This window comes from Pogona vitticeps, chromosome 15, assembly GCF_051106095.1.
Source record: "Pogona vitticeps strain Pit_001003342236 chromosome 15, PviZW2.1, whole genome shotgun sequence".
Lineage (NCBI taxonomy): Eukaryota > Metazoa > Chordata > Lepidosauria > Squamata > Agamidae > Pogona > Pogona vitticeps.
The window spans coordinates 1,859,601-1,885,489 of record NC_135797.1 but is presented as its reverse complement, the minus strand read 5'-3'; the positions used below and the strand labels follow the sequence as shown (position 1 = coordinate 1,885,489).

Genomic DNA, 25,889 nt, shown 5'->3' with positions numbered 1-25,889 from the left:
CGTTGAGAGGGCAGAAGCTGCAGACAGCAGCCATCCTGGTGGGACCTTCATCAGCCCTCTCTTTCCTGACAGGTACCAGCACGCCGCCTGCCATTGCTGCCACGCCAGTGTCTGCCATCCCGGCCACCCTCAGTGTCAACGGCTACAGCCCTGTCCCCACCCAGAGCACAGGGCAGCCGGCCTCGGAGGCCATTTACACCAACGGCGTCCACCCTTACCCAGGTACCTGCTCCGCCCAAGGCTCCATCTGCTCCAGATGGCTTTCCTCCTTTTGAGCCGAGGCCCACTTTTTGGTCTTCCTTCCCATGGCCTCCAACCTTTTGACTCTCTAGACGTAGGTTGGGGTTTTCTCCACCTTAGAAAAGAAAAAGAAACTTCACCCTTTTTGGGGAATTAAAAAAAACATAAAAATGCCAAACCCTAACCCTGATCCAAATCACAGGGGACATGCCAAAGAGAGCGTGCTCTTCCCTCTGTGCTGCTTGGAGCCGTCTGGCTGGCTCCTCTTGGGAACCATAGGGAGGGCTGGGCCGCTCGGGCCTCGTGCGGCTGTGGTTTGCCTGAAGCCTCACAAGCGCCTGTGTCGTCTTCTTCTTCTTCTTCTTCACCCGCATTCCACAGCACAGAGCCCGGCTGCCCCTGTGGACCCCTTGCAACAGGCCTACGCCGGGATGCAGCATTATACAGGTATGTGAGCAGTGATCACAGTTTTGGGGAGGGAGTGGTCAGCAGAGGCTGATCCAACACACATACACACACCCTTCTTGCCTGGGGCCTGTTTGTGTGTGTGTGTGTTTTCTGGCAACGACACCACCAGCCCGCATTCTCACTAGGCCCCACAGAATGGGTTTTAGGGTTACTCGGTGGCCAAGCTCCCCCAAGCTGGGCCAACGGGAGGTGCTCTGCCCCTCAAGGAGTACCCCTTCTTCCCACAGCTGCCTACCCTGCCGCCTACGGTCTGGTGAGCCCAGCCTTCCCGCAACAGCCCGCCACCATCATCACCCAGCAGCCTCCTCCACAACAACCGCAGCAGCAGCAGCAGCAGCGGGAAGGTAGGGCGGCCTCAACTCGGCCCGTGGAGTTCCTGCTGCTGAGAAAGGATGGAAGGGTCCTGGGGCGCCTCCCGAGGACCTCCTGAGAGGCTGGCAGAGATATAAAACAAGATGCACAAAGGAGGGTTGGAAAATGCCACCAGGAAGCCTAACGCAGGCTCCAGAGGGTCTTGGACATCAACTCCGATGACACTGAACTCCTAGCAGGAGTAGCTGGGACTTCTGGGGGTTGTGGACCACGGTGGTCCAACAAACCTCCTGCATCCCTAGCTTTGCTTCCCAGGGGCTGGTCGGCTCTGTGAAGTCCCAACATGGGCTCCGTCTAAGATTCTGTTTCTTCTCCTCCCCTCTCCTGCAACCCGCCCGCCCTTCCGCAGGTCCCGAGGGCTGTAACATCTTCATCTACCACCTGCCGCAGGAGTTCACGGACTCCGAGATCTTGCAGATGTTCCTCCCCTTCGGAAACGTCATCTCTGCCAAAGTCTTCGTGGACCGCGCCACCAATCAGAGCAAATGTTTCGGTACGAGGAGCGAAGCGAAGGAGGGTGGTCGCTCCTGGCAGAGGCTTGCGGTGCCACGTCTACGTGGCATCTCTCCCATGGGAGGTCTCCATCGCAAGACGTTCTGTTCGACCTTGGTTGTAAATGGTGTCACGAGAGGGGTCCCCGAAACCAGGGACCCTCAGGGCAGGTCACAGAAGTGGCGACTCTTAAGGGGCAAGTCTTTCTAGTCCAGAGAGTGGAGGCCTGAACCGCCCCACCTGCCCCAGGGACCAGAGAATAATCCCCCCCACACAACCTACAACTGACCTAAGGAAATGGAAGACCCTCTGCCCCATTTCCTCCCAGAGAGTTGGAGCTCTCTGACTGTCATCTTCTAATACATGCTTGCTTCATTCCTAAAAAAAATGTACATTTAGCTATTTATTCTGGCATTTCCTAGTCACAGGGAGTTGAGCAAAGGCAGCAGAGCTTCCTTCTCTTGCCGTTCCCAGCATGAGGACTAGAAACCTTTTAACATTTCATCTTTTTTTTTTAAATGAGAGGTTTTTAGCGCACAGACTGCCTCATGCCCTGCAGGTGTGGGGAATCTGAGCCCATGCTGGCCATCCGCCCATTTCCAGTGTGAGGTCTCAGCAGGGGGATCCTCCCCAGCCCACCCCCACACTTTTCACCCTCTTTCTCCCCCCCTTCAGGATTCGTAAGTTTCGACAATCCAGCCAGCGCTCAGGCTGCCATCCAGGCCATGAACGGCTTCCAGATCGGGATGAAACGTCTCAAGGTGCAGCTCAAGAGGCCCAAAGACGCCAACCGGCCGTACTGAATCACCACCACCCCAATCAGGTGCGTGCCTCCCCAGCTGCATGCACACACACACACCCGAGCAAAAGAGATGGTCGGGGGGGGGAAAGAGGCAAGAGGTGTCCTGGTCATTTTCCTTACCCCCACTCCCCAAGCCCCAGCACAGAGAGATCAGCCCCCATGACCGCCCCACTCCCTTGGAACTTGTTTCTGGGGGGGATCGCCATGGCCTGTGTGTGGCTACAGCGAAACTCTTTCTCAGCGAAGCCACTTTTTCTCTGGTTAGCCCAGTCGCTTTTCCGCTGCAGCAGAAACCCCTCGTCTTGGAGGGACATTTGGGCGTCAGGTCTTCCAGCCCCAAACCTTGATCTGGCTTTCTCTCACTCTGGGTGCGCTAAATTAAGCTCGTTAATAGCAGAGGAAATGGCTGAACGGGGAACTCGGTCCGAGTTTGCAGCCATGTGTGTCAAAACCCAGGCATGGAGGCTCCCCCGTCCCCTTCCTCCCCCCTCCCCCCACACACTTTGGGGGCAGATGGGGATAGTTTTGGGAAAGCGCCCCACGGACAGCTGCCGCCTTGCAGCTGTGAAAACTCCCACTGCGCACATCACCCTTCCAGTCCCCAGAAGGGAAAGGGGAAACTGAGGAAGGCTTATTGTTCGTCCCAGAAGGCTGCTGGGAAGCAGGGCTGGGGTTTAGAGCCTCCCATTCCACCCCACCCCAGGGAAAATCCTCCCCTCCTGAGAGCCACATGGGCTCTGCCCCCTCTAAAAAAGCGTCCCCAACCCATTTCACAGAAGGAAGTGTTCCCCCCTGTGCTCTCCAACCATGCCTCTTAAAAGGAAACCCCCTACCCCACCCCCAAGGGCTCCAGCCCCCTCTTTCTTTTGTTTCCTCTCCCCACTACAGGTTCACATGCGGCTTCCGCCCAGGCAAACCGCCCCTCTTCTGGGCAGCATCCAATCAGAACTGCTCAGTCATGTGGGGGCGGTTCTCATTGGAAGCTGCCAGGGCGGTGCTTCAGATTGGCTGCCGCTTTTGGATGAGGGAGAGAGCTCATTGGCGGGAGTGGCCAGCGAAGCGAAAGAAGGGCTCTGATTGGTGCCTGGTGGCTGCTGGGAGAATCCAGTTAGAAAAGGACCCTGCCCTGCATGCTATGTGTTCCCAGCCACTAGAGGGCAGCACATGCCCAGCCAAACAGCCCCTGGGAGGGTATTCAGAATCCAAAGTGTTGTGTGTTTGTGTGTGTGTGTTGATTTCGTTTTAAAGGAGACAGAAAGAAGAATATGTAAACTCGAAGGAAATATTTGAGACCCTCCTGACAGTGCAAACATTTAAGGATGGGAAGGGCAGTTTGTTCTCAAAGCCTGGTTAAACGTTTGTGCCTTTTATTGATTCTCATGGAACTGGTTAACTCAGGTCGATACGCTGACACGAATCATAAACCTCAGGCTGAACAGCCGTATTTTAAACATCTGTGTGGCTCTCCACACCCATGTATTATTATTTGTGGTTTTTTTGGTGGGAAAATGCTGCCCTTGAGATATGAGATATGTCCATTCACACAACACACACGCCCAGTTTCTTCTGAAGGAAATGAGCTGTACAACTTCCATTTTCCTATATGAAAAGCGTGGTTCAGCTTCATAGGCCTGTGGTTACGGTGGCTTTCTGGGGATTTGTAGGAAATTACTGCCTGCTCCTTGCCGGCACCCTTCGGCCCTCCTGTTCCCTCTGCGGCACTCAGGGTGGAAAAGCACACAGGAAGAGGACCTTACGCCCTGTAGCTTGAGACAAGGAATATGATAGAAGGAAGGGAAGCGAAGGCCACAGCACAGCAGAGAAATGCAACCAAGAAAGTGTGTTTTTCTGCAAAATACAGGAGATCTGGAAGACGCTCAAGGAAGGTCTAGAAGAGGGTGCTTCTCCCTTGTTTCTTTGCCCTCGAGGAGGAGAGAGCCAAAAGATGCAACCAGAGGCAAGGATGGGAGTGGGTAGAGGAGACAGGTAGATCCAGAAACCGCCCGCTGAGTGGACTCTCACCACTACAGACAGGACTCTCCCAGACCCTTAAAACCCAACCTGGGTCCTGCCACAATAGCCCTGTCCTTCTTCCCCCACCCAGGTCAAAGGCCAGAGGCTGGTGTCCACGTGTGTCTGTACGTGACGTGCCTTTGTTCTGACCATCCGTCTTGTTCTCTTGTGTGTGTGTGCGTGCGTGTTTCCATAGTTGGAAACAAAATTTCTCCTGCTGTGAAATTTATGTAGCTTTCCTTTTGACATGTGGTTGTTTTTGCCTTCGTGGTTGGTGATGTGGTAGTGTTTAGTGGGGAGGAAGGTCACCCTGGGTGATTTGAGTTAATTTCTCAAGAAGACAGATGCAGAGAGTAAAATGGCAGTCTTTCATGGCCCCGTAGGAGAAACAGAAGGGGGCAGTTTCTCCCCCCATGACAGGGAAATGTCAGTAGATGATTTTCACAAACCGCTATAGCCAAGCGTTTTCTGTTTGTAAATATTGTGGTAGGTCTCCTCTAATGACCCACAATTACAGCCGTTTAAACAGGGAAGACGGATTTCTAAGCAGGCCTCTCATAAGTTGCTTAAGGTGAGTAAGAAAAGTTTGGCTAACCAACTAGGGAAGCATTTTAAAATTGAGTCCTCTCCTTTCCTCGTTTTCATAACCTTTTACTCTCCAGAAGACTTGAATTACAGCGCCCATCACCCTTGACTGCTGGCCACTGCGCCCTTAAGAAAGCCAGGGTCTAAAACCTCTGGAGTGACCATGACTTTTCTGCCCTAGTTTTTCAAAAGCATTGTGACTGATTTTCAAATTACTAACAGAAATATATGTTTGGATATATAGATCTAGTAGACCCTTTCTTTGGAGAGTACAGACCTCTGTAAAATCTGTTCCAAAGATAAAGACACAAAGCACCTACACAGAGCGATCCAGCCATGGTCAAACACTGGCTCAAATTTCTTCAGTCTTATGATAATTTACACCTCTTCCCCCCCCCAATACACACACACCTTTCAGTGCCCATTTTAGGGTCTACCAGTAGCTCGTTTTGCAACCAGTACAGCAGCCGGGGGATTATTATTTGGACAACTGCAGTTCTATCTACTTTCACAAGGTATCCCCACCACACAAGCAGACAGGACAGGAGAACTTGGGGGAGGTTTCACCTTTGGCAGGAGTTTGGAGATGTGGATGAAACAAAGCAAGAGTATTATGGAAAAGTTCTGCCCAACTCTAATTTATGTAAGACAGTGGTAGTTCATTTTCTGTGGGGGGTTTTTTTGTAGGTGTTGGAGACTGCCCTGTACCTCTTTCCCCTGATGCCACTGAGGTTCATTGGCTGTTGATGCAACTCTGCGGTTCAGGAGGGTGACTGGCCGCCCTCTTGTACCAGAGTCCTGTGAGGCTGCAGGTATAGAACTGGCCTTGAGGTCACCCTGAGGGCTGGCTGGTTGCAGAAGGTTTTGAGCCCCGGGTCTCCTGGGTCCTGATTCGGCACTCTTATCTGCTCAGCACCCTGCTACCCCTTGGCCAGCTCCACACCCGGCTGTGATGGCTAGAGGGGTGGCGCCCTCCCAGGTCTCCATGCCGCCCGTCATGGCTGCTGGTGGTGGAAGGGAGATGTTGTTATCCTGAGAAAACACAAAATCAACCGTTGGATGAGTAAGGAAATAAAGAGGGACTTCATTTCCCCTGCCAAGAACTGCCATTTTTGTTAAGCTATCAGAAATGCCATGTTTTACACCCCACCAGTGGGTGGGCTGAAGGTCTGTAAAGTCGAAACGCTCCTGTCTTGTCTCTTGCCAGTGTGTGAGTAGTAATGTTCCTTTTATTTTGAATAAATGTCCTTTTTATTTTGTTTTTTAAAAAACCCTTAGCAAAACTATTAGTGGGTGGGGGAAAGAATTTAAATATATTTTTTTAAAGGAGAAAATACCAGGCACGCAAAAAGAATGGGAAAAAAAGAAACCAAACTCCCGTTTTCTTTCTTTGCTGCTCGAAACCGCGCCCACCTCCCGCCCTCCCTCGGCAGGGCTCCCGTCCTCTCTTGAGACGACTCTGTGGCTAAGCCACCCTTCGCTGTCGCGGGAGACCTAGCTCCGTTGCCCCCCTTGTAAGTTGCATCCTATGGAATGAACCAGCACAGTGGTTGTATTCTTTCTTCTTGTTCTTCTTATATTTCTTATTATTATTATTATTATTATTTGGAAAGACCCAACAACACGTCATGTGACCCGAGTTGCGCTCTTTCTGCATGACGTATGCGTGAACTAGCATTTTACTGGATGTGCCGTGAGTTTCTGGAACGTAGTTTTCGTTTGGTGAAGTACCGCCCTCCACCCCCTTGCTACCCCGTACAAGTGCGCCTGTATCTACAGTCTCTACAGACACCCCCACGCAGGCATGCATCCACACTGGCCATGCACACGCACACACACAGAGGCCCAAACCCCAAGCACCTTCCCCAGCCTGAAACAATGCTCTTCTGCGAGCTTGGAGTTCAACTGAGGTTGCCCCGTGGCCGCCATCTCTTATGGTTCCCACTGCCCCATCTATCTGACACACACCCTGCCCGAAAGACCCGTCTCTGTTCAGTCCCCCCCCCCCCCCCGTGAATCTGCTGTGATTCTCCCTGTAGCACTGTGGGCTGTGTTCTTTTATGATTTCCTTGCTTGCACTGTGTTTGCTCGTCTGTATGGTTTTTGTCTCTTGAGATGCGCTGGCTGGCGGGGCTGTGTGGTCGGACTGTGCTTTCCATCCTGTGGGCGAACGTCAACGTGCCTCATAGCTTCCACGTCATACGTCTTAATCCCTGCGCTCCCCTCTTAGACCTTTGCCACTTGGACTTCTAGACGCATTGCCCGCAAGATGGGTGCAAACGAGGCCTCAGTCCCTCCTCATCTCCGGCTTCAACACTCCAGATTCTGGGTTTAAAAAAAAAAAAAACAGCTCAGAAGGATTCCCACACAAAGTCTCTTGAGTGGGTCTCCAGAATCGCCACTTTAAAAGTGTGCCTTTTGGATGTTACAGGCTTGACAGTCGCCTCCTGGGATAACAGGGACGAGGGCAAGTCTCCAAATTGAGTGAAGACAGAGCTTTGTCCTCAGCCTCCTTATCAGACCGCTTCCTGCTAAGGAAGTTCTTTGAGGAAAAGGATCGAAGCTGCTGGATGTGACCCTGAAGCAGAGCGTTCGCCTCAGTGGTCTGCCTCGCACTCAGAATGGACGGTGGCGACCAGCAGCTCTTGACCATTGATGGACATTTGATTGGTCTGCATGAGTCCGCATTAGTGCTCGTGCGTTAATGCTACACAGCCAAAGAAAAATAATTTGTTAAGGTTAGAACACTAAGGATTTGTATATGATCAATCAGTCCATTGAATTATGAACTTCAAAATATCATCTAAAATAAACTGAAGTGCCCATTAACACTTTAAGAACCATTGGTGGCTGCTCAAAATTTAACAGATTTTAAGATTGTGGTTGAAAAATTGGGATGAACCGAAGACCAATGAATTAAGTTTTAACAGACTTTTTCCAAGCTCGGGTTTAGTACGAGGAAGGATGCTCCTTGTAGAGAAATCCAGTTTGGAGCAAGTGTATCTCAAAGGGCAGCCAACCCTCTCCAAAGTTCGTATTCTTCACTTCACAGCTCCCTTCGCAGATCTCAGACCTAAATCGAGATGCCGAGACGGTGGCATTGAATCCCCGCCGCCTGATCTCCCCACTCTAGCCAAGACTCTGCCTCCTCTTGGCCAGAGGCCCATGTGGCAAAGGGGGGGACCCCCAAATCCTCCAGGACAGTGCCTCCCTCCCTTGGCTCTTCCATCTTGAGCGTACGCTTGCCTGCCTCTCCATCCCACCCACATGCTTCTCCTCTCCTCTTTCTCTCTCTTGTCCTCCTGTTGCATGGAGCCCCTTTCCTCCTCACCTCCCAAGTGCCTGTTCGGTAGTGCCATCGTCATCATCCCCACCACCACCACCACCACTGCCATTTGTACCAGAGATTCCTGGTGGACCGGGTCCCCGGCCACTGCTCCCTGCGATGGAATCTTCCTTGCTGATGAGCTGCCCGGCCTGCAAGCTGTTCTGCCAACGAGAATCAAAAAGCTTCCGAAGGCCTCAAATCTCTCTCTCTCCCTCTTTCCTTTTTTTTGTCATCGTCGTCGTTATTGTCGTCCTTGTGGATTTCGCCTGTGTTTTTGCTTTCTCTCTGTTGTTGTCGTTGGTGCGTGTGCGTGTCCGTATTTCTAGTCACGAAACAGCATCGGTGGGGGCTGTGGCTGACGCCATGTGGAGACCGGACGCTTTCAGACGTGGGCTCCACAGGGCAGTTCTCAGGGATCTGTGATGAGTAATGGCAGTATTGTTACTCCTAGATTAATTGTCGCTACCCTGGAAGGTGAGGAGCTACAGTAAAACAGGTCATTTTCTACCTCCACATCCTCCCCGTCATAACTTCTAATTATTGTAACGATTGAATATCTTTTTGGATGTCTGATGGGTGATTCCTAGAAGCAAGGAACTCAAATAAGGAATGCCAATTATGGTCAGTGAGTGGAAGGACAGGAAGTTGGCCTCTCCTCCCACAGCGGACAGGAGCAGTTCCAAATGAGAAATGACCGCCCGCCTCCTCTCCACCCAGACCCTTCTGGGGTGAGGATGAGAGACAGAGAACAGAGAACAGGTTCCCGCCCCCTCCTTGATGTGATGCTAGTAAGTCCCGTCCGGATCCCCCCCAAAAAAGGGGGATGGGTCCCTCTGCTGCCATCTTGGCGCTCTCTGTTGATCCTGGAGATGTGCATCATGGCAGGAGGGTTGCTCCCCGGAAGGAGGATCCTCAAGCAGAAGGTGTGCCTCACGTTCGGAGGCCTGGCTGCTGAAATCCTGGGGCGTTGGAGGAAAAAAACAAAAGGTGGCGTTGGGGGAAACGTCCGACCTTGTTTTCAGGAGAAAAAGAGGCTGATCGAAGAGGGAGGCCTAAAAGGTGGAGGAGGAAAGGAGGCAAGAAAGAATGAACCCAGGATTCCAGCCAAACCAAGGTCCTCTCTCTGCATGTCTCAAGCTATGAGGGAACTTCTCAGTCTGCAGCCCAGCCCAAAACGGAAATTGAAAAGTTAATAGATCCTGTTCTGTGTTGTTTTGTCTTCTTCTCTTCTCTTTCATTAGGTCCACCACTCCGTGGAGGAGCAAAGACACCCCCCCCCCCGATTCTCTTGCCCTTCCTTCTTTCCTTTTCCTCCCTCCCGGTTTTCCTCTCCTTCCTCTTCCTAGATCACGGAAAGCAACTCCTCGCTCCCAGAGCTTTTGGGGGCCTTTCTTTCCCGGCTGGCTCAAAGGCTCTTCTGATGCACCGATCAGCTCCTTTTCAAGAAGGGATTAAACCCGACAGGCCTTCCCTATCTCCTCTTGTCCACCATCCCCTGGGACACCACCGAGGATCCCTGCGTTTTGTGGAGACTGGGCCTGCCCGTTGACTTGTCCAGCCCAGGAGAGACGGAAGCTTTAAAGGCAGGAGTCCCTCGTTCTGGACACATCATCTCAGTCAGGAGAGACTAGAGATGGGCAGAAGAAACACCATCGCCTTTCAGGTCCTCACTCTTCGTCCTTTCTCTTCCCCCCACCCCCGTTGTGCTGCTTTGGGTCCCTCAGCGGATATAGGCGAGTCACAGTAGACACGGAGGCTGCCAGAATTTTGAGAGTGGGGGGGGGGACATCCAAATAATCCTCCTCTCCAGTTCTTCGTGTGTTCCAGCCATGCTTTAAGAGCCCAACCGTGACCTTAGGTGATGAAGACGAGGGCAGAAGTGCATTGCTTACTGCTTGGAGGGCCAGAGGTTCATCGAGAAAAACAGTCTAAAGAAGGACCTGGTGGCAGCGTGCTGAAGAGACGAGCCGCGCAGGCAGAGTGTGAGGGGCCCTTCAGAAGAGTCAGCTGTTGCCTGTTCTGCCCTGGCTCCCCACAATAAAATTTCCTGCTTTGTATTTGAACAAGTGTTTCTCAGCCTCCCAAGTGTAAAGGGACCGTTTCCTCCGAAATCCTAAAAGAGGTTGAATCCAAGAGGCCACAAGGATACCAAGGAAGCTGCCTTCGACGGAGCCAGTCGTTCAGGGCATCAAGCCCCGTCTGGTACCCACGGGAGGAGCAGCCATGGCTCTCTGGAGCTTCGGAGAGGGTGGTTTCCCAGGTCGACCTGTGAGTTCTCTGAGACTGAACATGGGACCTTCTGTGTGAAGGACTAACTGCCTTTACCAAAACCAGCATCACCGCCAACCGCCTGCCCGAAGGACAGGCGGAAAGCCAAGATCACGGACTCATACAGGGATGCAACAGGGTAGCCTATGCTGCAGGCAGACCTTTTGGACACCAGGGGATTCTTGCCATTGGTCGTCAGCCACCAGTCGAATAATGCAGGCATGGTTTCCTTGAGATCTGGGAGGTTTGCGTTTCCCCGGCTGAGAAAAACCATCCGTGCTGAATGATCTTTTAGTTGTTCAGCTGTTCAAAGCTGCAGGAGTTCTCTTGGGAGGGGAATGCTGGCAGAGCGGCCAAGAGCCCCCTGGGCTGCTCCCCAAGGATGAAGCTCCTCAAGACCCTCTCTACCCCTCAAGCTTCAGAAGAGAATCTCCCCTCACCTCTGGGCCCACTGGCCTCCCTCTCCTCTCCTCTCCTCCTGAAGGCTGCTTTCCCGTCCAATTGCTGAGTGCAGGCAAGGAGAGCCCACGGAGTGTCAGGAGGGTCTCCCTCATATCAAAACAAAGCCAGCGCCCTGCCTTCCCCATGCCTCGTCACCACCACTTTTGTGGCTGCTGCTGTCATTCCAGGTCAGGACCTCCGTCCAACACAGAAGCCGGAGGAGGAGGAGAGGAGGAGGCGCAGGGGGCCCGACTGGACAGAACCTGCAAATGGGAAGCCAGACCTTGACCATCTGGCGCCCATGGCGGGGCCCAAATCAGCGGAGGGCAAGGGAAACCCTCCTGCCAACACTTCCCTGGCCCCATACAGGCCTCATGCCAGCAAGAAGGGCAAGAGAACAGCTGGACGAGTCCACTTCCACCCCACACCTGTCCGCCATGGGGCATCTCCCTCCCAAGCTGCAGGCATGGTTCAGTCCCTTCTGCGGCCTCAGGATCTGCTTCGGAGTCATCCTTCAAAAGAGAACACCTGCTACTGAATGGGAGGGAGGCTTGTTTGTCCCACATGTTGCCTTCCGGCTGGCCAGGCAGAGTTTGCCGCCGAATCTTCGGACGTTCGCCATACTGCCTGATCTCCGACTTGAGGCCGTTGGGAGATTTTTAAAGTTTACATCTCAGTCCAGCCCTTCCCCCAGGAGGACTCTTTAGAAAACTCTGCCCCCCCCATGTCCCCTCTGCACCCCTTCTCAAGGCTGTGCAAGCAAGGCTTTCCATACCAAATCCCCCCCCCCCAAGAAACACCCTCCTGAAATGCCGCATCCCCACGGGCTGCCAAACAGGGCGATCTTTTTTCGGTCCGTTGTGCTACAGATCACATTTCCATTCAGATCCTTTCCATCTCGCTGACTCCCCCCCCCCTTCCCGTGAGAGAGAGAGGGAGAGAAAGAGATCCTGAGAACAGGGACCCGAGGAACAGGAAACAAGAGGAAAGAAACGATGTTCACGTTTTTTGAGACATACCTTGTTTCCTGTGTTGGAACCAAAACATCCAGGACTGTGTGCACGCTCAACTCTTCACACAGCGCTCAAGCCTAGAGCTGCCATCCCAGCCTTTCCGCGTTCAGGTGGAGCTTCGAAAGAATTCCTCCCAGATTTTGGCCAGGGCTGTCCCAAAACACGGGGTATCTTGTACACCCGCCCCCAACCCTCCCTAAGATCTGGATGAATTCTCCACATCCCAGCTCCAAAACTCTTCTTTACCCATCTTGTAACAGACACACACTCCCTTGTAACACATACACACACACACTCCTGCCCCCACTGAATACCTTGGTGTGTATAAACTTAAATCCTCCAAGCTCAGAGCTGTTGGCAGCACAGGCCAAGCCTAGGCCAAAAGGCATTTTCTTCCTGCCCCGTTGTAAAGGCAAGCTGGATAAACCTTGGTCCCTCCTGACCCTCCACCAGACCCTTAAGACCACAGGGTTGCTGCTGCTGCTGCTGTTTTTTACCTTCGTCTCCATAAGGCACCGATGTAAAAATAGAGAAAACCTTAAAACGTGATCTGTCTATGCTCTGAACTCATGCCCATAAAGCGCTCTGAAATCGAGGCCCTACCAGAACGGAAGAAAGAGAAGGAAATATGTTTACAGTCTCTTTTGCTGATCCAGTAATTGTAAATAATTCCATGGCGATTAGCTGCAATTAAATTTTTAAAAGAAGGGGTTTCGGCCCACCGCCATTTTACCTTTTTCTGATTTTAGAGGATTTTACAAACTTGCTTTTTTTTTCCTCTTATCTCTTCTCATCCTGTCTCCCTTTCTTCCTTTTATTTTCCCTTCTAGGGTGGGAGGTGGGTTTACTACGCGGTCATTTTATTTAGAAGGACAAAAGAAAAAGAGAGAGAGAGAGAGAAAAGACAAAAAAAAATGATCAGATGAACTTTAGCAATGGGGAATTTAAAAAATGAAGAGTCGGATTATATGTTTCAGATGATATCAACACTTAAGTTATTGATTATTTATTGCTGTTTACTTTTAATAATTTAATTTTTTTCTGTCTTAAATAAAAGAACTGAAAAACAAACACATGGTGTTGTACATAGGTGTCAGTTTTTGATACTATAGGAGAGAGGCCAAGGATCTCCTATGAGAATGATAAGGATATCGCCAACCTCATTTTGCTGTCTTTGTATCCTCCTGAAGCAGCCGGTCATATTTAAATTTATTTTTTTCACCCTCCTTCCCTGAGGCGGTTTGAATTTTAAGGTTCTGCTGTCCCTGATCCCCCTCGGACAATAACCAAGGATATGGAAGTCAAAACACCATCAAAACAGAAAGATACCGGCTCTATGGTTTGGTACCACATTTAACAATTCTTCATTTATACACAGATTTATATAGAATGCTGAGTTCCTGAAGATTCAGATGGGGAAGGGGGCAGAATCATAATGAAAATATATCTTGAATTTAAGGAATCAAAACATTAAAAGCAAAAATACTCGTTGTCAACGGCACCGCCAAGCATTTCTTCCATCGCAAAGTGCTTCGGATGTTTTACGGCGTTTGGTCTTCACCATAAACTCTGTTTAGAGGTAGTTCAGTGCTTGCCCCCATTTCTGCAGCCCAGAGAAACTGAGGCGGAGGGACCTGGTCCAAAGCAGGACTGGACTCCTGGGCCATCATTCCTGGGGAGAGGCAGGGGCCTTTCTGAAGTTTTGGAACACAAGCTTCCCAGGGGTGGTAACACTTTCCTACAGAGTTCCCCGTCACTCCTGGTGGGAATGAAACACTTCAGCGCTGCTCATCATGTTTTGGAAGTCACCGGGTTTTAAAACAGGACTCTTGAGGGGCTCAGGGAGGTAGCAGACAGGACAAGAAGGACGGATCCTGAGGACAGCTTGAGTCTGAAGTCCTTGGCAGTGTGAAACGCGGAGCTGATCATTTGGAGGAGATGAGGAAGCTGGTCCGTCCATTGCTTTTAATCCAGGAAAGCCTGTGGGGCTTGACAAAGGCCCTTTCGGGGTGGCCCCAATTAAGTCTGCTGGCAGTGCCGCTGCGTGGCGAGGCTCTCTGTCCTCAGCAAACCTCTCGCAACCCTCCTCCTCTCAGCAGTCGAGAGGGGAAGCCAGTTTGGGTTGACCTTCCTCATGGCTAGAGAAGGAACGTGGATGCTAAGCTCTTGGGAGGGCCAGGAGAGTCACAGGAAGTCCTTCGTGATGGCCTCGGCAAAGTTGGGAGCGGCCATGAGGATGCCGATGGAGCAGACGATGTGGATAAGGGCAAAGGTGACCAGGCAGAGCCGGTCCACCACGGCGGCCGCAAACTTCCACTGGCTGCAGGCGGCCTGAGCCGCGTCCCGTCCTCGGAAACACTCGGCCACGTAACGTAACTCCTCCAAGATGCGGCTCAGTTCAGGGCCAGAGAAGAGTTCCTCGGAGGTGGAGGCTTGGAGCTCTGGGGAGGGGAGGAAGGGCCGTGGCACGTCCGGGGGCTTGGCAGGAAAAGAGGCCTGGGGGATACCCATGTACATGAGGCCACCGTTGGCCACGGCCACCACCGGGGCGGCCTGTGGACTCGGCATGGCACGGCCTTCGCTGCTGTCCGAACTGCAGCTGAGCAGGCTGGGGGTGCAATGCGGCCAGGCCACAGGTTCTTTCCCCGGTTGGCGCATGCGCAGGAGCCAGGCACCCCATTGCAGCACCACCACCTGGACCTGCACGGAGAGAAAACCCACAAGGAGAAAGAGAAGCCAATGGGGCCGAGAAGAGAAAGCGGGAGACCCTCTTTACCATGAGTCAGAGAAAAGAGGAAGAGCCGGCGGAAGAAGAATAGAGGACCTGCACTTTAAGGAAACAGGGGCCAACCAGAACTCGTACGTTTGGGAAGAATGGTTCGATTTAAGATTTCTAGTTTACGTGCAGGCGGCCAAAAAAGACAAGAGTGAAGATTATGCTAAAAATATGGAAAGTATCACCAGGAATAGTTTTAACAGGATAAGGCAGAAGGAAAGGAACATCTTTTCATCAGCATCTCACAAGATATAACCAGAGCACCAACCAGGTGCTTAGAATCTAGATTTAGACATAAAATATAGAGTAGCCTAACAAACCTGGAGGGCACCGTGTTTGCATGAGGGGGGGTTGCTTTAGATCAGAGATTGGGGGGGGGAGAGTTGCTTCTCCAGTTTCGAGGTTGCGACCCACAGAAGGTGGATCTGCAAGAGAGTTCAAAGGAGGACAAGAGCTGTGCAGAGAAAGACACAGGCAAACTCTGAAAACTCACCCATCTAGGCATGCACCCGCCATCGGGATCGTGGTGGTGGTACTGGAGCACAAAGACCGTGGCAACCACGGAGAGAGCCACCATGCCCATGGTCGTGGCGAAGTACTGCCCTGGAGGGAAAGCACAGTGGAAGGAATCTCAAGGCGGCGGATGATGCGGCACCTGTTACCGCAACGGTTCTACTGACCCGGAATTCCTCAAGAACCCAGCAGCCGGATAGAGGAACACCCCCGCCCCAGTCCCTGCCCGTGCTCTGCCCTCCCTACCTATGAGTGGAATGGAGTCGGAGGTGGCTGGCATGACCTCAGCCACCAGCAGCATGAAGACGGTGAGCGAAAGAAGAACGGTGATACCTGCAAGAGGAAGGCAGAAATAAGCCACCAGGGACCAGCTAGTGCCTCTTCCACGGTGGCACCTTCGCCCTGGCCTTGTTCCCTGTCCCCCCCTTGTGAGATTTAAAGCCTCCCTTCGCCTCCACAAGGCACTACCCACTGCGCTGCCCCCCACCCCCACTCCCCCATCTCATCTTCTTCCAGGAGAGATTTACCTAGGGAAATCTTCTCTCCCGAGTCAGCCGGCAGAAGGAAGACGAGGAAGGTCATGGCCGAGAGAAGCAAGCAAGGCACCAACATGTTGAGCGCGTAGTACAGCGTCCGGCGGCGCATGGTCACAGCGAAGGTGACGTCCAGGTAGGGCTCCCGGCAACATTCATAGAACACTTTGTTCTCACTTCCCGGTACAGCTGCCCAGGGGGGTGGAGGGGACAAGGTGGCCGTTGTCACTTGAGAGGGAGGCAGGCAGGCAGGCAGGGTGCACAGAAAGACAGGCAGACCCAGACCCCACCCCACTCCCTGCAAAAATTAAACATCTAAACTCTTGTTTGGAGGCTGCTCATGGAAATGGGTTTCCAGTCCATCCATAGAAATGGCCAGATCCAGCCTGACAATTGCAAAGGACATTTTGGGGGGGGGGGACCCTTTCGCTCACAGCATTCTGGAGCCGTCCTATCCTGGCAGTATCTTGGGCGCTTCTCAGTCAGAAGCTGCTTTATGAGGTGCAATATGGGGACTCTTAGGTGTCCTCCAGATTGACGGTCTGGGCTGTTCTGCAAACATCCCCTCAACCCCATCTCAAAGCGGTTTGAGGACACAAACCACATCTCGTGGCTCTCCTCCTGGAGGCTGGATGGCATCTTGACCTTGGACGTGAACACCGAGGTCGTCTTGCATCCCAAAACCTTTTTCAGGGTTTTTCTACTTTCTGCATTTCTTTTCCTCTTTATTTTACCTTAAATGATCAACTGTAAGGACCCATTTTTTCTCTCTCAGGATGCTGTTATCCTTTTTTTTTTTTTTTTTTTTTTGCATTTTATGGGATTCCTGGTTTCTTGGGTTTTACTCTTTTGTCTTAGTACTCCTTTGCCGGCTGCCTACTCTGTCAAAAAGGGCATCTCCGTGGCTTGGCTTGCAACTGACATGCAAGGACTCGATATAGACCAGCCATCCGGGGCTGGGGGGGGGGATGTCCCATTTCTAGCCAGTTTGGTTAAATTTTAGCTTTCTAGCTGTGGCTGTTCTGACAACAGCCTCACAATCAAGGAAACCAGGGGCAGTTGCACACCTGATACGCCTATATTTCTGCTTTGTCTGCAAATCTAGCATTTGGGCCCAAAGACTTGAGAAATGGCAGGAAGGACGCCAGGGGAAAGAGGGCTCGTGAGGCCCCAATCCCAGCGTCAGCTCAACCTGTCTCCCTTACCCACAAGGTCCCACTCGCCATTGGCAACGTAGCCCGAGGTGTCCGCATCCATCATCCGCAGCTCCAGCAGCCACCCATCGTACGTCCAGGAGCCGAACTTGAGGTCACACTTCTGCGTGTCGAAGGGGAACCAACGCACGTCGATCTGGCATGTGCTTTTCAAGATACCTGGGAAGAGATGAGGGGTAGGCAGAGGACGTCGGGAGGAAAAGCAGGCCAAAGAGCACCAGAGTTTCAAATATTCTTTAAATGCCTCCCTCGGAAAGGACAAATTTGATCAAAACGTAACGGAAAGACAGAATGAAGACACTGATTCGAAGACTATCTCAGCATGCCAAACCATTTTTATAAACCGGCAGCAGGTGGAGCCCTTGCTTAGTTTAATTCTTCAGGGTCACCTGTTGTAAATAAGATTACTTCAAAGTATATGTGGCATTTTTTTTATATAGACTGCTTTTTTTATAGCAAAAAAATTGTGAACAGCAGCTGTTGGAAGCACCGAGGAGTGCAATCCCACCTTTTATGTAGGTTATTCCCTCTTGCACTATTCAACATCTCAAAATACCCAGTTCCCAGTAAATACTTTTGGCAGTCTATGCTGCTCCTGGAAAATTCAAGAGGCAGAAAACCAGACAGTCACCATACCTGTTTTTAACATCTACCCGAATGATTATTTATTTGCTTTTTCCAAATGTCCCCCTTTTGTTCCCTATGGCACCCCATACCCGATGGGCATCTCACCTGGGGGCAGCCACTGGCAGTAGCCGCTGGAGTTGACCAAGACATGGGTGTGGAAGGTAGAGTCGAAATCTTGGTTGGCACTGAGAAGAAAGGAAGGAAGCGGCAGAGGAGGAACAGGGAGAGGAGCGGGTCGATGGGCAACTTGGCAGGCAATCACAGCAACCCAAAAAATCCACCCGAATTTATGCTCCTGTGGTCACCCTTCAAGCAAGGGCGATTTGGAGGGAATGGCAGAAAGCCACCGGCCTCCCAGGGGACAGAATGCCGTACCTGTTGTACAAAAGGATGTCAGGAGTCCAGACGTGATCGGGCAGGAACCGTAACGATTTCACACCAGGATATTCCGATTCGTTCCATTGCAAATAATGATCGTACCAATACTGGAAGGAAATAAAATGGCATTTAAAAAAGAAAATGCTCATCAGCTGTTGGTTTCATTACAACAGAAGACACTCCTAGGATGAGCACCAGTTCATCAGCTTAGCTGATGAACAAAAGAGGCAGAACCCAGGAAAGAGACACAGAACGTCAGGTGCCATTTTACTGTAACTTGGAGCACAGAAAGTAATCTTTTGCAAGAGCTGAGCTCTGCCACCATTGAGGGGGAAACAAGGTGGACTGGGCAAAACCTGAGCTGCTGAGATGAAAAGCAGGGCTTCTGTGCCAGGCCTGCTGCCACAACTTTAGGGTGTGACAGGGACTTCCGTTTTGGCACATGGGTTTTCTGCCCTTCCGTAATCTTACCATTTGCAGCCAGACGTTGGTGGTTAGCACCTGGTTTTTCTCATCCTGTGGGGGGAGAGAAAAAAGGAAGAGTGCAGGCGGTTAGAAGAACAAAAGAAAGGAACTAGAAAGGAGCCGGAGAGAGCAAGTTAAGGGAGAAGAGGCATCCCATAAAAACTGGGAGAAGAAGCATTCCCACCTCTTCAAATGCACAAAATGAGAGGGGATGGGAAAGGAGGGGGGGCAAAAAAGCCTTCCTGTGTAGTACAATTTGGAAGCAGTTCTTCCATACATACACACCCTGCCTTCTGACACAGCCTCCCCCCTACTCTGCGTCTTCTCAGGAGAGAAGGCCTCTTTCATGGAAGCACCACAGGATCTGTCCTCTAACAAAGAAAAGAGGCCTCTTGTTTAACACTCTTCTGTCATCAGCACCATCATTCCTCTTTCATTAAAGCTCCCCTGATAAACCAGTGATCACCTTCCCAATCAGGTGACCTGCTGAATGTTTTCAACGGGACTGTGAAGCTGTGAGCTGCATCAAAACTGGCCTGTGACTCAGATCCTGGACATCCTGCTGCTTTCCAGAAAAAGACTCCATTCCGACCAGCTTGGCAAAAGCAAAGTCAGTGGTGAAAACACCGAAACAGTGAGAGCAAAGTGATGAAATCTTCTGGAACGGTGCTTTATGGAAGCAGGGACGCAGGGTACTAACCCCAGGCCTGATGCTACTTAGCTTCCAGAATCCACCGAGGCAAGGGAGGTGCTGGCGGTAAAACTGCCCTTTGACCGGCTGCTTACCACGTCCATGATCTGCATGAGGCTCAGAGTGAAGTGGACGGTGAGGGGCTGGGCATCATCCCCGACCGGCCTTTCCAAGGGAGTGTAGTCCTCCATCAGCTCCTTCAGCAGCTGCCGCTGGTGGGCTCCTCCGTGGGCGCCTGCAAACCCAAGGGAAGGGAAGCTCAAGTCAGTTCTCTTTCCACCCACGAGGGCCGTCCGCACAGGAGGCTTCGGCCGAATCAAGGACCTCCTGACCCCAAGATAGCTGCTTGTTCAAGGACCCGCTCTTAACCATCCTCCTTTCGGTTTGTTCTTTTTCTGGGGCTACTCCCTCCTCCATCTCCCTCCTGTCCAAACTGGTGTGCAAATCTCTGCCTCCCCAGCGAATGCTTCTCGCCTCTGCGGAAGCGAGCTGCCGCTCCTGAACGCTTAGGTCCACTGGTTAGTCTCCCGGACGGACAGCACAAGACTCTCTTTCCACCGCAACAGACCCGACCTGGCTCTCCTAGCCTACAAAGTCTACACCTGTACGTCGATTGACAGGGACTAGCATTACCTGCCTTTGACGGAGTGGACTCTCGTTCACACGCTCAGCATATTAAAACACAACAACAGAAACAACAGGGGCTTTTCTGATGCTTGGAGAGTGAGCAACAGTCCCCTCCCCATGGGACCTGTGGGCTCCTCTTCCTCTTCTCTTTCGGCAACCTGGTACATCTTCACAAACAAGCATTCATGCTGATATTCAGGTTTTTTTTTTAAATGAAAATTGGCATTGAGATGCTTTTGGTACTTTAATGGTGCACACAGAAACTGGCCTGCAAACCAGAGGGGCTGGGCTTCCTTCTGCATCATAATAGCGGGGGTCCTGCTTTTACACTGACAATCTATGATTAAGCCCCATTTATTTCAGGATAGTTGTGCCTCAAGGATCGGCAACTGTAGAATCATCCTCAGGGAACTAGGTTTGACTTCATTATCCGGGGGGGGCATCTTGCTCCCTTTGTCATCACCCCCCCCCCCAATAACTCCTTTGCTCTGGCAGTTTTCCTGGTTTATTACCTTTTAAATTGTATTTTGTTCCCAAGTTTATTACCTTTAAAACTGTATTTTGTTCCCAAGTTTATTACGTTTAAAATTGTATTTTGTTCCCAAGTTTATTACCTTTAAAATTGTATTTTGTTTCATTTTTATGGTTATTTGAGGAGCTGCTCATTTTGATTTATACACTGCTCTGTTATCTTGGGGAGAAGGGCCATTCGTTTATTCCACGGTAACACCCTTTTCAAGTACTCAAAAGCCCTTCTTTCGCACTCATAACCCAGCTGCAACAACCGTGTAGGGTTACGTCCGCATAATTACCCTACGGTCTCTCTCAAGGGGAGAAGGGGCTGAGGGTGAGAGCGAGCAGCTTGCCTAAGGCCAGCTCCCAAGCAAGATTTGAGCTTCGGATTTCCCAGCTAGGCAAGACCCCAAGTAAACCGGGGAGGGGAAGCGGCCTCCACATCTTTTTCCATCTCCTTGCTGGCCTAGGGCACCAATAGCGTCCGTGCTGGACTACAGCTCCCATGATCCATGCCCATGCTAGCTGGGGATGACAGGAGGGGTGGTGGAAAGAAGAGGCTTCCTCTGGGCGCAAACCAGACTAAAACTGCTCTGTGAAAGGCTGCCCACAGATGCCACACACACACACCCCCCGGGGTTTCGCTTTGAGGACACTGACAGCAGAAGCAGCCACCGCTGAGCCTTCCAGCTGGAGCCGAGGGAGGCTCTGGGGGAGCCGTGGCCAGATGGAAAGGAAACAATCCCCCAGCACACGTGCCCTGCGGGGAAGACGTCACAGAAGGGGACAACAGAGATGAACCCTTTTACACACACACACACACACAAAAGAACAGTGCTGTATTTGTGTATCTGGATCACACTCGTTTTTTGCAATGCTTGCCTGTCTCGGCAAAAAACTGCTGGAAGATCTACCCCAACGAAGGGCATCCGCCTTTCCTTGCCCTTATCCACCATGAAGGGGGGGGGCTTCACTTCAGACGACCAAGGACAGGGGCAAATTTTGGTGCGTAGTATGGACACTGAAACTTTGTCCCCTCAAAAGCACCAGATTTCTAACACTGGCAGTTGCAGGAAAAGACAGAAAGGAAACATGGCTTCACAGGTGACTTAGGAATTAATGGATCTGAATGGGGAACCAACACAAAAGTGCTGAAGCAGATGCACTTAAAAGATCCGGAAATCACAGAACGCGTACATTTCAGGAGGAAAATGTGCCCTTCTTGACATGAAACTGCTAGAAAGCCACCAAGGACTCGGAAAGGAGTTAAAACAAAAATCGAGCAAATTCACCGAGAAGGAAAAGGATTTATCAACTGCTGCTACCCATGTCGGCTGAGCAGAACCTCCTTGCCGAACAGCAGTGTACCTCAGAATGCCAGCCCCCAGAGGAAGAAACAAGGCCAAACGAAGATCCATCTGGACTATGGCCTCACTTCCAACCCTGGACAATTAGAGGCCTCCAAGAATCCCCCTCCTCCCAAAACCAGGGCAGGAAGGAAAGACGTCATCATGACTGACAGCTGTCAATGTTCCCCTCTCTCCTTTCCTCAGTCGTATGTCCAAGTCCCTTTTAAAGCCTTCTATGCTAACGGTCTTTCCTTGTCTCCCGAGGAAACAAATAGTTCCTTCTTAACTACACCACGGGGGAAAGACAAGATGTCCTTTTGGTTTTACTGGATCTACTGGGAGCATAAGCTGGAAGGGGGAGATTTCCATGTGTTCCTTCGACCCTCCCTTCTGCTTGTGCAAAAACCTCCAGCTGTGGGCTCTGTTCAGAAGGAAGAGGAGAGAGAGAGAAAAGGATCAGGTGTCCCCCTTGAACTAAACCAGACCCTAAACCAAAGTGACAGGGGCGCCTGCACGCTTCCATTCTCCCTAGAAATGGGAGGAGATCTAGACAATTTAACCCGGCAAGCCTACCCAGAGTGGGGGGGGGGGGAAGTAGGAAAAGAGCAGGCAAATCAGTCAGTTTTGCTTTCTTTCCTGCAAAGCCTGGAGACAGAAAGAGACTGAAAACCTGATTTTTAAAAAAAGAAGCGGAATGAGGCTTACAGATCGCAGCTTTGCTGGAAATTAAAGGTGTGTGGGGGGAGAAACCACAAGGTTTTACCTTGACCAGGAAGAACTGTGGGGCAGTGACTCTGAGCTGTTATTTCTGGCATCTTTGGAGAGTAAAGAAGAAGAAAAAACAATCCTAGCCTTAAAAGCAAAAACTACCCAGGTCTCCCAACTATAATCAGGAAAGAGAGTGGAAGGCTCTCTTTTTAAAAGGTTAAATCTCTTCCAAAAGCAGAAGAGATTGGAAATGCTCATGATTGCTTTCCGCTTCATCCCGACAGCTCTGCAAAGTCCCCCACATATCAGCCCGAGGGAACCCACCTCCTGCCGGGGATTTGCCCTGTTTCCAATTTCCAATTTTTTTCAGGGCATGTTTTGTGCCAGGGAAGGGAGGGGGAGAGCACAAGAGAGAAAATATAAAACAGGCAGAACCCGGGAAGGTAGACAGCAGCTTACCTTGAAAAAGAACGTAAACGACTAAGATGCATGTCCAGACTGATGGTCCCATCTTGACCGCCGGGTTCAATTTAAAAATAAATAAATAAATAAAGAGACCCGCCAGCTTTTGGAGAGTGCCAGCTTGTCCGCTCTCACTGCCGTGCTTTGGACTGGCATACGAAGGATGCGCAGCTCACGGAGGGAGGCAGCAAGAATCTTTATTTAGAAGAGAAACAGCAGGGGAGGAGGGGAGGAGGAATGAGAGAGAGAAAGGAAGGGAGGGGAGGAAACCGAGGCTGAAGCATCCTGGACACTTTACGGGCCTTCGTTAATTCAATCGTTGGTGGTGATTTGGGCTCAAGAGGTTTTAAGAGCGTCACAAGCTCTTCAGAGGTCAGCGTTAATGGGACTTATAAGGGGAATTAATTTCACTGCATTTCTCTCTCTCTCACTCCGTCTCCCTTTAAAAGCCCATTAGAGATTGGACAAACAGATGAAGCGAGGAATAGATGAAGCGGCTCCCAGAGAGAGGCAGAGAAGGTATTATGAGCCGGACAGAATGCAAGGCAGACTGGGGTCGTGGAGTCCTTGCGCCGGTTCGCTCAAAACCGACTCCTGCTGAGCTCAAGGCAAAACCCCTCCTGAGCCATCCTGCTTCGGATTAAAAACATTACGGAGAGCTTCACAGGGAGGCAGACAGGCGGAGAAGCAAATGAAGCAGCAAAAATCAGTTATAGACAAATCATCTTCGAATCTTCTTAGAGCTGCAGAAATGGAAGGGACCCTCTGGGATCATCAAAAGCTCAGCCTCCGTCAGGGAGGCCCTGTGGGGGGGGATTTGAACTCCCAGCCTCTGGCTCCCTAAGCCACTGAGCTGTCCAGAAGTTCTTAAGTGACGTCAGGCGGAGAGACCAACAGGCAGGGCTTTGAGCAAGGGGGGGTTGCTTTGGTGGTCTAAGAATCCAGATATTGGCTGCCAACCCTAAAAAGTCAGACCTCAAGTGAACTGGCCACAACGCTGTTCCGATTAGCTCCCTGTCAGATAAGCTACTATATGCTTTTCTTACACATATTCAAACTCAGTGCTCCTGTTTTTAGAAAGCAAGTTCGGGAAGGTTTTAATCCTGAATGAATAACAAACGGCTGCTTTAAAAAGCCAGAGGTGCATTGTTTCATCAGAGAGGACTATGGAGGGCATCTAAACTATCTTCCTGGTCTCAGCAGAGGATCCAGAGCGGGGACACCCCTAGCAAGTTGGTTACTCAGCTTCTGCTTGAAACCTCAAGCAAAGCATCGGGAAAGCTACTACAGAGTGATCGGTTTCCCCACCTGATCCTGAATGGCCGCCGATCGTTAAATCGGTGCAAAGCTGACTGTAAAAACAAGTAAACAAGGCTCTTTGGCAGAAGCAGCCACGCTGCAAAGAGGTGCCAAGAATCTTTCAGGGAGGTGAATAAACAAAACCAGAGGTAGCCAGGAGAGGCCAGGAGGCGAGTTGTGATGGAAGGCCCAGGATGTGACTGATGGAAAGATATAAATGGCCCTCCAGCGCTCCAGGGGAGGAGCCCAAAGAGCCACTAAAGTGCTGAACGAGATCCAGCCACCCCGTCAGTGATGACAGCCCCAATCCCATCTCCCTTGCTCTCTCCTCCTCCTCCTCCTCCCCGATCCACTGCAATGTCTCTCCCCTGCACCACCACCACCACCCCTTTATTGCTTGATCGCTGGGCTCCGCAGTTCCCAGGACCACCTCCAGGCCGGGCAATGCAACGCAAGAACAGCAAATTGTACTTGCCACAGTGAGCCGCCTGGGATCCCCGCAGGGGCCAAAGCTTTAATTGAAATAAGGTTCCTGGCGACAGGCGAAGATATAAATTCTGAGCAGGGGGAAAGCGAAGCCCTCCCGTTCCGGCTGGTGGCAAATTAAAAAAGAAAGGGCTCAGGTTTGCTCTGCTGTCTGAAGCATCTGCTCTTGAACAGGCAGGAAGCTGGACAAACGCCCTTGGCATGTAAAGGATCTGCGTTTCACCGAACAGGGAACCACGGCCAGGGAAGGCCACAGCGGCACTGACTGCAGGGCAGAGCCCCATGGACTTTTATTAGGGTCGAGGGGCTGAGCGGGACCGGGGGGGGGGATAAGAAGGCAGCAGAGTGGAGGGGAAGCTGCTGTTGATCCAGGTGAGGGTCAAGAGCCCTGAGACGCCAAGAGGGTCTCCTCGAAGTCATCCTCCTGGATGTTCGTTGAAGGGCCAAGAGAGGAAACCCCTCTAAAGCCAGGCTGGCCTCTTGGGCCACTGGTTCCTTGCTTCCTTACCTGCTTCCTTTTCTAGGCTGTGGTGGGATTAAAAACCCAGCTAGACGATCCTAGCAGCTGGATGGCATGCCGTCGGCGGGAGCGGAATTAACCAAGCCTTAGCGAACTGCAGCTCAACAGACTATCTGGGACACCGAAATCTGTGTCTTTGAAAGGTATACAGAACACGAGAGCATGAATACTTTAAAACTGTTAAAACCATTCCGTTTCTCCGCGACAGATCTTCCTTTCCCTGGCCTCCCGTCTCCTTTTCTAGCTAACGTGGACTTTCCCTCCTCCGCCTTCCTTGCTTGGGAACCCGTACCGATTTGACCCACATAATCGTAGAGGGGGAAAAAAAAAGCTTTTGGCTGTGACTGGCAGCTGAGCTCCAGAGAAGGAAAAAGAACTTTATTTCTGCTCTACGACTGCTGTGCAAGGAAGGCCCCAGGGCCTCTAAACACGGACTTCTCCTTTTTCCTCTCCCTGTCGAGCTACAAAGTGAGGCACCCTTTCAGAAACTGCAAATAACTATTCAAAAGCCTGAAGCTAAGATATTTCGGGAAGTATTTCCTTGAACAACTACCTTTCCCACCAACCACCGATCAAGAGCAGCCTATGATGAACTGTGGAAGTATTTCTGGGAATTGAATATGGGTCCTTGAAAAGCCTGTGTGTGCATGTGTGCGTGTGCGTTTAAACAAGAGGTCAAGTTTCTGGACCTTAAGATGGCCAAGAC

General features: G+C 51.3%; 2 protein-coding genes across 7 annotated transcripts in view; one reads left to right on the top strand and one right to left on the bottom strand.

Annotated features, from left to right (window-relative positions):
* Positions 1 to 13,093, top strand: part of CELF3 (CUGBP Elav-like family member 3) — a 54,490-nt gene extending 41,397 nt beyond the window's left edge. For 4 of the 5 annotated variants that reach the window (XM_078382205.1, XM_078382206.1, XM_078382204.1 and 1 more), the window contains 6 exons: positions 73 to 222; positions 622 to 687; positions 936 to 1,052; positions 1,430 to 1,573; positions 2,248 to 2,395; positions 9,542 to 13,093. In XM_078382205.1, coding sequence (XP_078238331.1) covers positions 73 to 222; positions 622 to 687; positions 936 to 1,052; positions 1,430 to 1,573; positions 2,248 to 2,375 — 605 coding nt within the window. In that variant the 3' untranslated portion in view covers positions 2,376 to 2,395; positions 9,542 to 13,093. Of the gene's footprint in view, positions 1 to 72; positions 223 to 621; positions 688 to 935; positions 1,053 to 1,429; positions 1,574 to 2,247; positions 2,396 to 6,405; positions 6,487 to 9,541 lie in introns of all 5 variants that reach the window. The other variant, XR_002300961.3, reaches the window with a different exon arrangement.
* Positions 13,094 to 13,338: 245 nt separating this feature from the next.
* Positions 13,339 to 24,904, bottom strand: LOC110081449 (neuronal acetylcholine receptor subunit alpha-7). Of its 2 annotated transcripts, none has more exons than XM_078382203.1 (10): positions 21,705 to 24,904; positions 19,315 to 19,439; positions 18,535 to 18,579; positions 18,061 to 18,170; positions 17,791 to 17,870; positions 17,050 to 17,217; positions 15,839 to 16,033; positions 15,558 to 15,644; positions 15,292 to 15,401; positions 13,339 to 14,722 (listed from the first exon to the last, which is right to left on the bottom strand). In XM_078382203.1, the coding sequence occupies exons 1-10, from the start codon at positions 21,775 to 21,777 to the stop codon at positions 14,207 to 14,209; spliced, it is 1,509 nt and encodes a 502-aa protein (XP_078238329.1). In that variant the 5' UTR covers positions 21,778 to 24,904; the 3' UTR covers positions 13,339 to 14,206. The 2 variants fall into 2 exon arrangements, with proteins under 2 accessions (XP_078238329.1, XP_072839922.2); XM_072983821.2 differs by having other exon boundaries at positions 19,315 to 19,454; positions 22,876 to 24,902.
* Between the last annotated feature and the right edge of the window lie 985 nt (positions 24,905 to 25,889).

Bases quoted from the DNA above. Each gene is read 5' to 3' on its own strand.
- LOC110081449 (XM_078382203.1), bottom strand. From the start codon at position 21,777: ATGGATCTTCGTTTGGCCTTGTTTCTTCCTCTGGGGGCTGGCATTCTG. The intron at 15,402-15,557 runs GTAGGGAGGGCA...CTTTCCCTCCAG, and splicing joins CGACTCCATTCCACTCATAG to GGCAGTACTTCGCCACGACC. The intron at 14,723-15,291 runs GTGAGTTTTCAG...CTCTCCGTGCAG, and splicing joins GCGGGTGCATGCCTAGATGG to GTCCAGGTGGTGGTGCTGCA.